A 15,149-nucleotide genomic window follows, 5' to 3' on the forward strand; every position below is an offset into this window, starting at 1 on the left:
GTATTACACTTCTAAGTGTAAATGGAGACAGGGAAACTGTATCTTGAACTACTTTACTCATCAATAGTTGACAGGAGGTTTGCAGCTATGCAAGCAAACCAACATGTGGTACTTCAGAACAAATACTGAGCTGAGTTAGTTCCTAGATTAGAAAGTCCAGTCCATATGCTATCTATTTATTTTTGATTCACCTTTAATCTGTAATTTTGGTGCTGCTTTTGTGCATTTTATAGCTGTATTGTTAGATGTTAGACTGGTTGATGGTCTGTGGACAGATCTTTGTTAGTGTAAACTGGCATTTGTACCAGCTGAGAATCTCCCTCCTGAATATATGGAAATAGATTAATATATATGGAAATATATGGCATATATATTGCATAACTTCCAGGTTATGGAAATTAATATTGTAAGATTTTTTCTTTCTTTTTTTTTTTATTTCCTGCATTAAAGAATAGCCTCTCACCTATAAGAGGTTGACCACTGTAGTTTACCTCAGTGCACCAATTATTATGGTAAATATAATAGTCATAATAATTTTATTATTTTAAAAAGTCTGCAGTGATTCATTAGGTTCAGAGAATGCCTTTTAGCTGATAATTAACGTTATTGCATTTCAAATATTATTTTAGCAAGGTCAATTAGATGAATTTGCAGTTCCGTTGAAAATTTAATAGGGTTTAGATTTGTTTTAAGGCTGTGTTATGGCTGGGTTAACATTAAATCAATAGATGGTGTATAAGTCCAGGCAATTTTTCTTTTGACAGATCTACTGTAAAGGAAAAAATGTAGTTATAAAAATCTATCAGCTGTCCACGAGTACAAGATCACTTCCATTTTTTTTTCTATTGTGTTGTCTTAGATGATAGAACTATCCAACTGGCTAGACTTAATTTTCTGAACTGTTCGTCCATAAGAATCTATGAATCTTTCAGAATCTTTTGCAGACAGAAGCCTATTTTCTTATTCTCAGTACTCTACAGGAAATGTTTTCATGCTCTTCACATGCATTTTCTTTATGCTCTCTGTATGGTGTCATAGGTCAACTGAGCAGGATTGTTTTGAAGCTCATGTTCAATTCATGTTGTCACTACATTTTTAAATAACAGTGGGAAAAATATATTAAACATTACCCATATCTGTCAGTAGTAAACTGTGTTGTGCTTCTTACCTTTCTTACCTAAGGGGTGTAACTGGGTGATGAGCCATTAAAAAAGGTGTTAGTTGGGTCATTTGATGCAGTCTGAAAAGCAGAGAGACAAAAAATGGTAAAAGCCCTTCAGGGGGGCTAGAACACAGTGAGGCAGAATAAGGAGCAGCTGCCCCATTCCACTGCTCTTTGGCACTGTGTGGAGCTTTACTCTGGCTTGTAATGCTCCATCATTACGGCCTCCGAGGGCTCTGCAGACACTAATGAATTTCCTCTTAAAAATACTGTAGGAGGGAGAGAAGGAGAATAAGGTATAAATCACCTGTTGGAGGTTACATAAAACAGAGGCACAGCTGGGAACCAAACATAAGCTACATGAGGTCCTGGTTATGTGCTGATAATACGGTCAGCTTTTATTTTTCTCCTCTGTTTTGTTGTTAAGTTCCTTGCAGTCCAGTTCTGTTCTTCTTGAAATCAGTGGCAATTATGAATGGTGACTGGAAGCATGTCTTCTGGAGTGAGGAATCAGTTCTTGATGAGGAATGTCAAGAAGAGAAAGAAGGCAGTAGGCACTTCTCTAAGGACGTGTGATAGCAGTGAACACCACTCGTATTTGTCAAAAGCATAAAGAACATCTACTGACAGTGGAGTTTCTGCTTCTGCTGATACTTTTGTTAATGGTATAAAAACCTCTATTTGACATTTATCATAAAGGTTTCAGGCAGTTTCTTATCAATTTTCTAAAGAAAAGGAAAGGCAACATACAGGTCTATAGTTGTGCTGTGATGCATGAAAATAAGTGAAGCGGTCCTTTCATCCCAGGTTTTTCAGAATAACTTCTCTGACTTCTCTTGTATGAAAATAATTTTTGGAGTAAAATACAGAAACAAACTTCTGATTTATGTCATGCGTTTGTAAAATATGCATGCTTTATGTATTTGAATATAGAAACTGTGGTAGTTGTGCACTTTTAGCACATGCTAATAGAAAAATAAAAAAGGAAACAATGCCAAGTAGAAAGCGTGTAGTCTGGAGTAAGGAGCCCTCTGATCATGTTCTCTGGAGTCCTAAGCTGCTTCTACCTGCTTATTAATTAGTTTGCCTGCAAAGGACTGAAGCCTAAGTTTTCAAATGTCAAGTATGCAGTATATTAACTTCTAGGTGACATGAATGCCTGAATCAGTCAGCCTTGTCCCAAAGATGGGTATCAGGAAGGGCTAGAAATGAGGAAAATTGATGCCTCCTGGACTCAGGTTATGTCATTCTTGTTGGGCTGTTCTCATTTGCTCTTCTCATGAGCAGCTACACAGAAAAGCCACAGGAGCCTTAGCCACTAGGACACGAGGACACGCAAGTTCCCTTACCAGCCCTCACCCCTGTGGCTGAACCATGGAGTACCAGCTGTGCTGAGGTTGCTGTGGACGCAGAAGAGAAAAAAGGACACTTACCGTTTACCTGTCACCAGCTCTTTCTTCACTAGGTTATTTGAAGGGAGAATCTTATGCTTGCTTACATGGATCACGTTTGCATAAAGGAGAGCTCTGATTTGGGCCTTTGCAGCCCAGCAAGTGCTGAGCACTGGTAGTTCAGCAGTAACCAAGTGGGAACAAAAGGATCACTAGACGCAGTGAAACCAGGGTGTCATAATGTTTAGCACAAGCTTCCTGACATGACAAGTCCTGGAGATTCACAGGGCAAGTCTTAGTATATTTTTATGAATATGTTTATAAATAATTAATATTTTATCGGGTAGTTCTAGCCATTGAAATGAGCCCGCTTAGAGAAACAAGGAAATACTCCAGTAGGCTAAGGGAGATGTCATCTAATGGAGTATAATTGGTGTGGGATTGTTATTTATTAAAGGGAAAGCTCTGACCCTGTTGGTGGTTCTTGACTCACTCTGTACGTGTTACAAGGGGGAGGATGTTGATAGAGCCCTGTGATAGCACATTGTTGAACATTCCGCTCCATTTCTGCAATGCTAAAAATAGTTGTCCTCATTTTAAAACACCGGGCTATTAGATTATTCCAAGGGTCTGGCGTACTCAGGGTAATGGAAGGCACATATCCATAAATTATCAAAACAGTAAGTAGCATTTGACCGTGCTGATTTTACTTCTATTAAGATGAGTTTCCTTGCTAGTAACCCTGAAGTAGCAGGTCTATTCTGTAAATCAAGCTCCTGGCAGTGCCCCAGTAAATTTTAAAATAAAAGAAAAACTGCCTGTTGAGGATGGAGAAGCATCTGTTGTTTTTTTTTTTTGTCTTGTTTTGTTTTGTTTTCCATTCACAGAAATCATATCTGTAAAACGAGTATTTAAAATATTTTACAGTAATTGTCTTTCCCAACCACGAGGAGAATCTCACAAAGTTCCAGTACATTTGACGTTATAAACTGTGCTAATGCCTGAAAGGTTTTAAATAGCAATACACATTCTAAATCATTGATACAAGTTTCTCTCAACTCTTCTTTTTCTTATGATTAGTAGACACCTAATTCATGTTTGAATGCACCATACTGTTTGGTAGTACAAATAACCAATACACTTAATATAGCTCAGATACTTGCATATTAAGTATCATGTCTCTTTTTTTTTATAAGTTCGAAAGTCTCTTATTTATAAGGAAAAATAACAAAATATGGAAGACAAGGTATAAAAATTCTTAGAAAAATAATATGCATTCTAAAGTAGTTGCTAAGCACATAGATATTGCAACTTATTGTATCTTGAAAACCTTTAGCTGTAGAGAGAATCTCTAATTTAATAGGGTGTTGCAGTACAAGTAAAAACTGCAGAATCAATAAATGATAGATACATTGAGAACCTGATTATACATACACTGCACGGTTCCAGAATAGTAAAGCAGCCACAATATTAATCATTCTAGATTTAATAAGAATCAATATTGATGTGGAAGATTATTTTTGCATTATACTGTTGAATGAATAATCATTTGCAGAACACTGATTAACCAGTGCAAGACAAAACATCTATGCCTTGTCTTCATAAAAACAAACAAACAACAACAACAAAAAAAAGACAGGGAATGTGTGCTGTTTTTTTTCTAGTTTATAATGATCTAGAATAGCAGTGAAGATAAAATATTATCTGGTAACTATTATATTGCAAAGAACTTTTCTGAATTCATGTTGTAAATTTGGAGAAAATGAAAGGCTAAGGATTACTTGTGGTGATTAATTAGAATTTTTCCCCAGCATGCTAGCATCTATTTTTACAGAGGGGAGCTGTAAGGAAGATGTTGGAAACTGTACCATGAGTAGAGTTAGAAAAATGCCATTTTAATAGGCTATTTTAAGCCATAATTTAATAGTTATATACCATGAGTGCTTTGTATTTATTTGTTTAATTACTTGTATCATTTAGATGAATAATTATTCTTTTATTGTCTCTTTGTGTTGTACAGAGAGAGTGGAGTTCTTTCTTTGTCTCTGTTTATTCTTGTTTGTGTCTGTGAGGCATTTATCTTCCACTTGGCTTCGAGTCAAACAAGTGAACTTTCAAAACTTTTTTTGTTGCTGAATTCTTGCTTGGCTAGAAAACTGAACTGGGTGGTGTGTGAGTTAGTAGGGCAATGAATGGAATGGAGAAAGCATTTGATTTTAGATTCCTTTAATAAGCCTTCTAAAATCTCACTTGAAGTCAAAGGAGTATGGATGAATTTATCAAACAGAACTTAGCTCAGCAACTTCAGATTTATTGCAACCAAAATTAATGTACTTCACAGTGGCATAATTCATAAATCTGTAAATGGAGGATGGTTCTTAGCTTTCAGTGGTATAGCCTCGTCCTCACTAGGTCTGTAATTGTCTAACCAGCTTTGCTGAGAAGTGGAAAAATAAATGGTTGCAATATCTTATACTCTAATACTATGTGAGATATTACTAGTTTTTTGACTATACCCATGTTACATGCAGGATTTATTTTTCTGTAGCTTTTAATTCAAATCTATTGTTTGTTTCTCTTTTGTTTTAAATTTTCTTCTGCTCAACTAGTCTTAATTCAGATACCAAATATTGTATGATGATGTTACTCAGCATGTACAGTTACATTTTAAAAACATTTCTGATAAACAAGGTGCTTATTTGTATCTATGTTCAGTTGCCACGCATAAGTCCTAAGCATCCGGTCTCGAATGGAATTTAGAAACCAAATCATATTCTTAATTTTCATGAGTAGCACATGAAAGAAAGATGTTTGAGGGGGAAGAGGGATGTGACTAACAGCTGTACAGCTGACTTACTGTGCTTTTATAAAATCTCAGGTAGAGGAGGCAGTAATTTGACAACATAAATTTTTGGTGGTCAGAGCATTCACTTAGGAAGATTCACTTAGGCCAGATTTTTGCCTGCTTGGTTGCACCGGATCAAGGCATAGCATTTCATCTAGTGGAGTAGGCTGGGCACTCCCCTAAAGACAGGGAGGAGGTCTGAAATTTCCCTTTGACTGAGTAAAGCCTAGAAACCGGCATCCTGCTTCATATGTACTGTAATTGTAGGTAATTCTATGAAACATGAATGACCATATCACCTCTGCCTGTGTTTTTCAATGGGCACAGCTGTGGTTGTGGTGATCTCAGTGCTGACAAAATGGGAAAAGTAAGTTCTGTGCATCCCTGGATGTAACATTTTGTAAGATGGAGGAGGCAGAGCTGCTTCTCCCAGATGTGTCACGTGTAGGATAGCACCACACCACTCAGCTCACAGGTAGCAGCAGAAATACATTTTAATTGTAGTTCCCTCTGGGCTCAAGCACCTAATAAGTATGAGGGAGAGGATGGAAATTGTAGCACCCTTGCTAAGTCTTTAGGTACTTGGATAGTATGCAAGTGTTTTTCTAATTCATTTTTTTTTTCCTGAATCATGACCTGAAATAAAAGTAAGGAAAGATTTTCACATAATCCAAACTCTCTGATCTTCTTGTGGCTTAGTCATTTGAAGCAGTCTGCAGCTACATCTGCTGCATGGGTAGATAACCTGTAATTGTTAATTGTCTGATATTTTGGATATGAAATGTATTTTAACCAAATACAAATCAACAGACATAAATGACCCTAGAAATCAATTCAACAACTCTGTTCAAAAAGAATGAGAAGGAAATACATCTCCATTTTTTTCCCTCTTAATTTAGCTCAGTCTTGAGTTAGGTCTGAAAAAATGATGGTTATGTATATTTTGTTTCAGGGGGAACCTGGCTTACTGGGTGTTCCTGGCATACCTGGTCTTACTGGTTCCAAGGTAAATTAAATAAATAAATAAAATAATACTTTTTTTTTTTTTGTGGTTTTACTCTCAACATCCTTTTTGCTAGCCCTCCAGTATCTACATGAATTGTATTTGAATTATATATACTGTTTTGGACTTGGACTTTGGACATGACAAAGGCATCATGTTATACAACTTCACTATCAGCTGCTCTCTCACAAGAGAAGAGGCACGAGGTATAGTGGCACAGACATGCCCACCAGTGTTACTGTGCATTAAGAGCAGTTGTCTAGGTCTCAGAACTGTGCAGGGTCTTTATAGCCATGAGATACACAGATCCAAGAATGTGAAATGTGGGTGTCATGATCTCAGCACAATGAGATGAGGGAAGCAGTGCGTTTTGTACTCTTCCATTTTAATCTTTTGCTCCTCTCTGGAGGTGGAATACTGTAGGAAGGCCAGAACTTGCAAAAAGATGCATATGCAATTCAGAGTTTACTGGTAATATTTCTTAAAGTTTTCTGGCCCTTTTCATGATCAGATTTTGTTTTCTGTTGGTTGGAGCTGTGCAACATGAGAATTTTGTAACATTCGAATTTTTTGAAGTAATTTAGCTGTGGCTAATGTAGGCTGAAATTTTTAATGTTGTCAAATGGAAATTACCTAATCTTCTTTCCCTACATTTTTGTTGACTGCATTTCTTATTTTCTCTAATTGGATTATTTTAATTTTTTTTAAGTGTGGGAAAAACTCTGAACACCTAGCCAGTATTTGTGAAAAAGGAAGGAAATAGTTAATAACCCCTAAATTGGTACAGGCAAAGACTGGTTGAGCAGAACTGTTCATGAAAATGACCTGGGTGTGGACATGAAGCTGAATATAAGCTAATAGTGTTCTGCTGTTGGGAGTAAAGTAAAGCATATATTGAACTACGTTAGGAGAACATCAGGGGATGGTGTTTTTCTTTATGCTTGGTACTGGTGATACTGCATCTGGAAAGTTGTGTCAAGCTTGGGTCCTCCTCCATCCTTACTATTTTGAGAGATGTGGAGAAACTGAAGAGGGCCCAGCAGGTAGCTAGTGTATGTTCAAGAATCTAGAAAACATGGCCTGTGAGGAGAGTTTCAGGGCACTGAGTTTGTCAAATCTGACAAAGGGGAGGAATCAAGACTATCCTGCAGGTCTCAGGAGCCCAGGAGACTGGTCAATCTTCAGGGGCAGCTTCCTAAAAGCACAGGATCTGTCCCTTGTGATATGATGGAAACTGAGCAAGTATGGCAGAATGTCAGCATGGATGAAGTGGTTGCTTCTGACTGAGCTCAAAAACAGAAAGAAAGTAAACAGTGGAAGCAGGCATGAGCTACCCAGTAGGAAAATAGAAACATTGCCAAAGCGTGTGGTGATGGAGTTAGGAAACCAAAAGTTCATCTGGAATTGAAATTAATGAGGGATTCTGAAGGGCAGTGGGAAGGGCTTCTGTGAAGTATTTTGGCTGCAAAAGAAGACTGAAGAGAATGCTGACCCACTGCTTCATGGAGTGAGGGACTTGGAAAAGGCTGAGAGTACTCAGTGCTTTGTTTACCTTGTCTTTCACTAATAAAATTTGCCCTCAGGCCTCCCAGGTACTTGAACCTTCTAGCAGAGTGTGTGAGGAATGTTCCTTGCCCACTGCAAAGGAAGAGAGTGTTAAGGAGCACTTAAGCTAAAAGGACACATACAAGATACCAAACAACATGCATCCAGTGGCTGCTGAGGAGACTGCAAGGCTGCCCTCTGTTAATGTCAAGAGATCATGATGACATGGGGAAGTTTCTGATGACTACAAACAGGCAGACATTGCATCTGTCGTCAAGAAGGATCCAGGGAAGTGCAGGCCAGTCGACCTCACCTCTGTCCCTGGAAAAATTATACAGGAAATCCTGAAAGGCATTTTTAAACACATGAAGGACTAGAAGGTGACTGGAAACAGCCAGAATTGATTCACCAAGGACAAATCATGCCTGACAATCCGATTGTCTGCTCTAATAAGATGACAGGCAGTGTGGATAAGGAGCAGTGGATGTTGTGTCAGATAGGCTTTTGGCACAGTCTCCAATCATATCAATGTAGTCAAATCTGTGAGATATGGACTCTATAACTGGGTGGAAGATGGACTGTATTGTTGGGGTCAGAGGTGGAATAACTGTGGTACAGTACAATAACTGATGGCTACTAACTGCTGTCATCCCTCATGGATTGATACTGGGGCAAGTATTGTTTAGTGCCTTTATTAATAACCTGGATGATGTGTAGTGATGTTACTACTCCACCCTCCCAGATGTGGGGGAGTAGCCCGCACACTGGTAAGGCAGGGGAAGGGTGATATACAGAGGAACCTCAACATGCTGCAGAAATAGGCTAATGAAGAAGTTCAGCAAAGGCAAACATTATATTGCATCTGGGATGGAGGTGACCTCACTGGAGGCCCACCAAGATGGCCAGGAGCTTAGAGCCCATGATGTACAAGGAGAGACTGAGGAAAATGGGCTTGTTCAGCCATAATTTGAGATGATTTAGAAGGGAGCAGACTTTACTGCTATCTGCAAGGAATAGGAGGGTGCAGAAGAGCAAGAGCCAGACTTTCCCAAGGTGGACTGTGAAAGGACAAGAGGCAATGGACACAAGCTCCAACCAGACAAATTTTGACTCTATCTATGAATAATTTTTATATAATGGATTGGGAATTGAATAAAGACAGGATTTGCAGTCTTACAAATGGGAAAGCTAAATAAAGAAAGTGTTTTGCTTCTAGAAATTTGTCAAAAGTAAATAGAAGTTAGTTCTGTTGCATATCCAAAATTGGAGAAGAATACATTGCATACATTCAGAAATTATTTCAGTAATTAACCACTCATTTTTTTGGTAAGGATATATGGAAGGTTACTTTATTAGATCACATATTTTGCATGCTTGGTCTTGGATATGCTTTTAAGACTGACCCCTAAGCTGTTGACTGCATGAGTCACCCCAGCCAAAAAAGCAAATAGGGAAGAGACACTGCAGGCAGTGCTGAAAAGTCTAAAGCTATTTGATAATCTATAAGCCTGCACATCTCCTAAGCTTTTGATTTAATTCCCAGATGTGCATTACACAATATTTTATCAATTGAACAATTTGGCAAAATGCTGCTAGAAAGTTTGCAAGTTGTAGCCTGCTGTTTTAGTTGACCTCATTTAAACCTTGGACTTCTATATATGGAAATGAAAATCTCTGAAGGGTGAAAGAATGTTTAGATATTGCTCATTCTAATTTTTTGAAAGTAATTTAGAAACAATGCCATATGCTTTACTTCAAAAATCTTCCAGTCTTCTCATCTTCAAACCTGTAGCAGTCGTGCATTGTACTGAGGCAGTGAGACTGAATTCTTTAGGCTCGCAAAGACATGCAAACCACCTCTTTCCAGATGATTTAAGGGAGAAAGAGAATGTGGTTTGTTATGGCTTTTAATTAAGGAGCTTTTGTAGTACAAGCATATGATTTTGGCTGTATTTCTGTTGTATATCTCACAAAACAGACAAAAATATGTTAATAAAGATCTGACTAAAATAGTTAACTATAATTTTTGTAATGTAGCCAGGTTGAAGACCATTCGACAGAGACATTAACGAAGTAAGAATGCTTCAATAAGATCTTTTTCTGAGCTAAAAGTTATCAGGTTGGAGCAAGAAGAGCATTACAACAGGTCTTTTTATTGGAAGATCATTAAATAAAGAATTCAATTTGCTAAAACAAGATGAGTTTGAATTAGTATTTCAATTCTTCTATTCTTTTTTTAAAGAACTTGGTTAATGGGACAAAGTTTTCAGAGTGAAAGGAACGGGTTTTCTTTCTCCAAGTTACATCTGTATCTTTTTCTCAACTGAATGGGGTCTTGAGGCCTTTACAGATGACTAGTCATATTTTAAAATTAACATGAAGGAATTCATAGGAATAAATGTATTAAACTCGTTCTGCAGAATACCAGGACTGTAGTGAGTGGGTTTAGTATCAACAGTTTAGAATTTTTAAAGCCAAGAAGATCCCTTAGGCTGAACAAAAATATGACTGATGATTGGAAAACCATGGCAGCTTTTGTAGAGGTTTTGCACATTTCTGATGCAAGACTGTCGTTATCCAAATGTGGGTTTTTTTTGTGTGTGTTTTAATCCCATAACAAAAATGTAATACAATGTAATAAAAGTATTTCAAGGACTGCAATTATTTGAAGAATGTTTGCTTGAAATATTTGTTTTATTGTTTTGTGTTTCAGGGTGAACGTGGCTTTGTGGGTAGTAAAGGTGAAGAGGGTGAAAAGGTAAATTATTCTGTTCATGTTATTTATTTTTTTTTGGTTAATGTTTTGATATATGGCAAAACAACTGGAGCCTAGTTCTGAAGGCCTCTCTTAACCCTTTCACAGATAAAACTCTTACTTTTTGCTGTGCAGTGATTCCTGAAAGGCTTAATAACAAGGACTTGTTTATGCATATTAATTAGCATCATCAACACTTCTTCTAGAAGATTTTTTTTTCTTTCTTTCTTTCTTTCTTTCTTTCTTTCTTTTTTTTCTAAGAAACAATTAAATAATGAAGTCTAACAGAACCAGAACCACTTGACTCCAGTAGTGTCTACTGCTACCGTATTTCTATGGTAACTAGTAGATGTTTATTTATACAGAATGGAATGCATGATGAAATAGTGTAGGTATTTATAGCACTGAAGTTATTGCTTTTATAAATTACAAATGTTTAATAAAAACTTACTGAAATGTGTTGATTGTAATTGTTAAATGTTTTGCATTCTTTTCTTCTAAGAACGTAAATTCACCGCAATTGCAAAATTTTACATTTGCTACAGCATAATAACTAAAAACTAGTTTTAAAAAGTTAATTTTTGTTGATATATTTCTGTATACCTACATAGTAGTTAGCATTAGTTTTGTCTCCTGCACATATCTGACTCCAATTGAAATGACTTGATTGCTTGTCCTTGCAGAATGCAGGTGCATTTACCTCTTCCTCAGACTGGCAGTTCCATTTCTTTGCCAGATGAACTGGCATGTTGTCCTAAGGATCTTCTTAGTCTTCTGGCTGGCATAAAGCTTCCACATGCAAATTCAAGGAGAAACCTTTCCTTGTTTTGCACCTGTGGGTATCAGAAACGGAACGTGAAGCAGTTTTTCCTAATTGCAGATACTCTGCATTGGCCAGAAATAGTTGAAAAAGCCATGAGCATTAAAATGGGAATTAAACTGGCCCTTTGGAAGGCTGTCTCAGCAGACAGAATGCTGGCCTGGGTTGCTCTAGGTGATGTGCACTAATCTTCCTGTGTGACTGCAGACAAGTAACAGGTCATCAAAGGCAAGTCTGTGTTGAGGGACAAGTGGAAAGAAGAGGCTGTTCTTAGCTTGCCTAATAAGAATTAAAGTAACAATAATAATAGTTTATAGTTGAGCTTTAGCTCCTTAAACAAGTTACTACCTGGTTACTGCTTTTTCAGTAGTGTTTTGGCAGATTTGGATTAGGCAAACTGATTTAAGGATGTATCTTTTCTTGGACCATAGATAGTTTCCCTGTGCTTTAGCTCTTTGTCTGAAAAAGATGCAGAAAATCATTTCTGCTGAATGTGTCATTTGTTTATATGTTCATGCATTTATGTAGAATCATATCATAGAATCATTTAGGTTGGAAAAGACCTCTAAGATCATGTGGTCCAACCTTTAACCTATCACATACATTTGTATGTTTATATGTCCTTCAAGATGAAGAATGAAAGATGCTGAGATTCTGGCAATATTCAGACTAAAGAAAATGGTGAGTGGGTGGCAGCTTTTGGATCTAAGAAAGGACAGTATATTTGTGCTTAGGCTGCTTTGGACAGGGGTATATTCACTCACTCACCATACCTCTTCAGAAGTGTCAGACAGCTTTCCAGTGTTCATATTTTAAAGAAAATATGTCATGGATTAATTTAAGCAGATTTAAAGTTGCAGAGGGTTTTCTTAGGAGGAAGTATTCCAGTAACCAGGAAGGAAAAAATATCAGAAGTAAAAGCCAGCATCTACAGCAACTAAAATTTATCACGTGAAGATTCAGTCTCTAAAAAAAGCACTTGTTAAGCCTGAGTGTTTCTAGCTTCACAGACAGATCTTATTTCCTTTGTAGCATCATTATTCATCAGTTCTGAAGGGCTTGTTGATTTTTTTTTTTCATAATTGCTCTGCAGCTGTGCCGTGCTTTCCTTGAGTTATATGAATAAATTGTGTTTGGACACAGGCACGTGGCTCCAGCTGTTGCTGCCACTCTCTTTGCTTGATTTCCCTTATATTAAGGCAAAGAGAAAATGACCAAATGACTGGTAGTAACATTTTTCTTATGTGGAAGTTGAGTCAGCACATTTTAGACAATTTTCCTATTTGTTTTTTAACTTCAGAAGTTAATGAAAAGATTCCATTTAAATGTATTTCCAGTTTAACTGTTAACAAGATATTCAGCTGTCCTTCAAATAAAAGGAAATATATGAGTAGAAGAATCCTTATTTACCAGTCATTGCTCAAAATTATTTTTTTGAGCTACGTATCATGATTTGTGAGGTAAGAGTGTATTTTAAAATAATGTGAAGTAAGTCTCAACCTGGGCTTTAACAGTTACTCAGTTTGACCATAAATCAAATAATTTAGAAGAACAACAATGCTGTTTCCAGTTACTAAACTCTGGTATTAAAAAGATATCAGTATCTTTCCATTATAACATACTGTCCAAAATACAATTGCTGTACTAATTTGTGTGTAGTAAACATGATTAAAAAGTCTGGAACTTAAAATTTAATTTTTACTAATACAAACTCCTCTGCTAGATCTTGCATCTCAAGGAACAGGATAAGTGTTCAAGTACTCTGTTTTGCATAACACCTAGAGAGGGTTTCAGCTGCCTAAACATTAGGTAGTTGCCGTTTCAGACTCTCCGCAGTCTCCAAGTGCCGCACACAGCTGGCAGAGACAGCACAGAACTGATGGGAGAGCACCACTTCCAGGAGGGGCAGCTGCCACCATAGATTCAGAAATCAAAAATAGCGCAAGATGCCTTTGTAGGCAGCTGACGCCCACTTCTAGTGAGTTGCAAAAAAGAAGGTATATCAGGGAGACGTAGGCAACTGAGGTGAAAGTGATTGATCGTATGTAAATGAAAGATACAGGAAGTATCTTTAAATTAAGCTATTAAGGGAGATTCCTTAGGTTTAAAGGCTTAAATCTCTCTTAATTCCTTAGGCTTAAATCTCTCTCTTTAGGTTTAAGGGTTTCTTTGCTACGTGTGCGTCTCCTTGAGGAATCAGAAGTCTTGTTCTGCCTTCCTCCCTTTTTTTTCCTTTTTTTTTTCCTCCTCTTACATTGAACTTTGCTCTCTCTTATAGCAGCCAGTAGTAGCAAGGGAAGCTACAGAACGGCATGTGCATGTGCAGGCTGCAAGTTTTCCCTCCATAGGAAATATACTCTCTGTAAATTTGTTTTAATCCTCCTTTGTATTCTGTTTTCTTTGTGTTAGGTAGGTAATGTCATTGTCTTATATGATAGCGCTACAGCTCGCAACAAAAGCATTGGTCTACTGTTCTATAGCACAACTGAGAAAGTACATACTGAGAGCAGTTTTAATTGTTTTGCTGCCAGGAAGAAAGACTATGTTGAGTGAATCTGTCTTCATTCTAATACTGTTCAGAACTGTAATTTTATGGCATGGATTGATAATAGTTGGAAAACAGCTTTAAAGTCCAGAATGTTTTTGCCAAATCAGAGAGGTAACCTAAAAAAATAGGATCCAACAAAAAAATAACACGTGCAAGCAACTACCTGTAGGGGAGAATAAACATGATTTTTTTTTTTTTTAAGGCAACAACAACAAAACCCAAAGAAATAAGTAGCATCTACTTGCAAATTAAAATCTGAAAGTTATTTGTATCTGAAGCTGAGCACAGGTGAATGAAGTAAGGCGGTTGCCAATGAAGGAAACTAAGATGTTTTAAAGATCAATACTGTCTGCAACGCTAAGGAAATAGTCCTGTGCTATTTGTTATTGGTAAAGCTTCAACTTAAAAGTTGTTTGAAGGATATCACTAGGAATGACTGATCTGTGTAACACATAGTCTTTGAGAAAGGATTACATGAATGAAGATTACTTAGTAAGAGTCAGCTGAAAAGGACTATGTAACCAGTCTTGAAATACATAAGACTGCTGCAAAGAGGAAGGGAATGGTATAGTTCCTGTGTCTGTGGTGGATAACGTGCAAAGTAACAGACTGAAAGCAGGGCAAGGAAGATACTAGGTAGCTGTTAGGAAAGGCTTTTTAATTTTAACACTGTTCTGTTGTTTGTTATGGAAGTAATTTCCTCTTCTGGTGTTCTGCATTTTTTATCCTGGTTACAGAAAAGGCAATGATCTATAGAAAGGCTTGATTCATTAAAATACAGGAGATCGGATTATCTCAAATGACTTTTCCATTTTCTGTTGATAGCATCAAAATAATGCAAGTTATCACACCGATTTCTAGTTGGATAAACACAGAGAACAGCTAGAAAGTTTCTTTTTCGATCTATATTCTTCTTTGCTTTTAGTGGCTAGTTAATACTTTCCTAACAGGTTACCCAAAGTGGTTGTGCAGCCTCTATCCATGGAGGCTTTGAAGACCAGCCTACAGCAACTTGGTCTGACCTCGCAGCTGAGACTGCTCTGAGCAGGAGGTTGGACCAGAGACCTCCTAAGGTCACTT

General features: G+C 37.2%; 1 protein-coding gene across 18 annotated transcripts in view; it reads left to right on the plus strand.

Moving 5' to 3' along the window:
• COL19A1 (collagen type XIX alpha 1 chain) overlaps window positions 1–15,149 on the plus strand; it is a 202,734-nt gene that overhangs the window by 61,581 nt on the left and 126,004 nt on the right. For 11 of the 18 annotated variants that reach the window (XM_083832480.1, XM_083832479.1, XM_083832467.1 and 8 more), the window contains 2 exons: window positions 6,351–6,404; window positions 10,660–10,704. The exons of 2 other annotated variants lie outside the window; for them this stretch is intronic. In XM_083832480.1, coding sequence (XP_083688606.1) covers window positions 6,351–6,404; window positions 10,660–10,704 — 99 coding nt within the window. The remainder of the gene's footprint in view (window positions 1–6,350; window positions 6,405–10,659; window positions 10,705–15,149) is intronic. 5 more of the 18 variants (XM_083832466.1, XM_083832469.1, XM_083832472.1 and 2 more) reach the window with 1 other exon arrangement.

Source organism: Anser anser (assembly GCF_964211835.1).
Source record: "Anser anser genome assembly, chromosome: 3".
Taxonomy (NCBI): Eukaryota; Metazoa; Chordata; class Aves; order Anseriformes; family Anatidae; genus Anser; species Anser anser.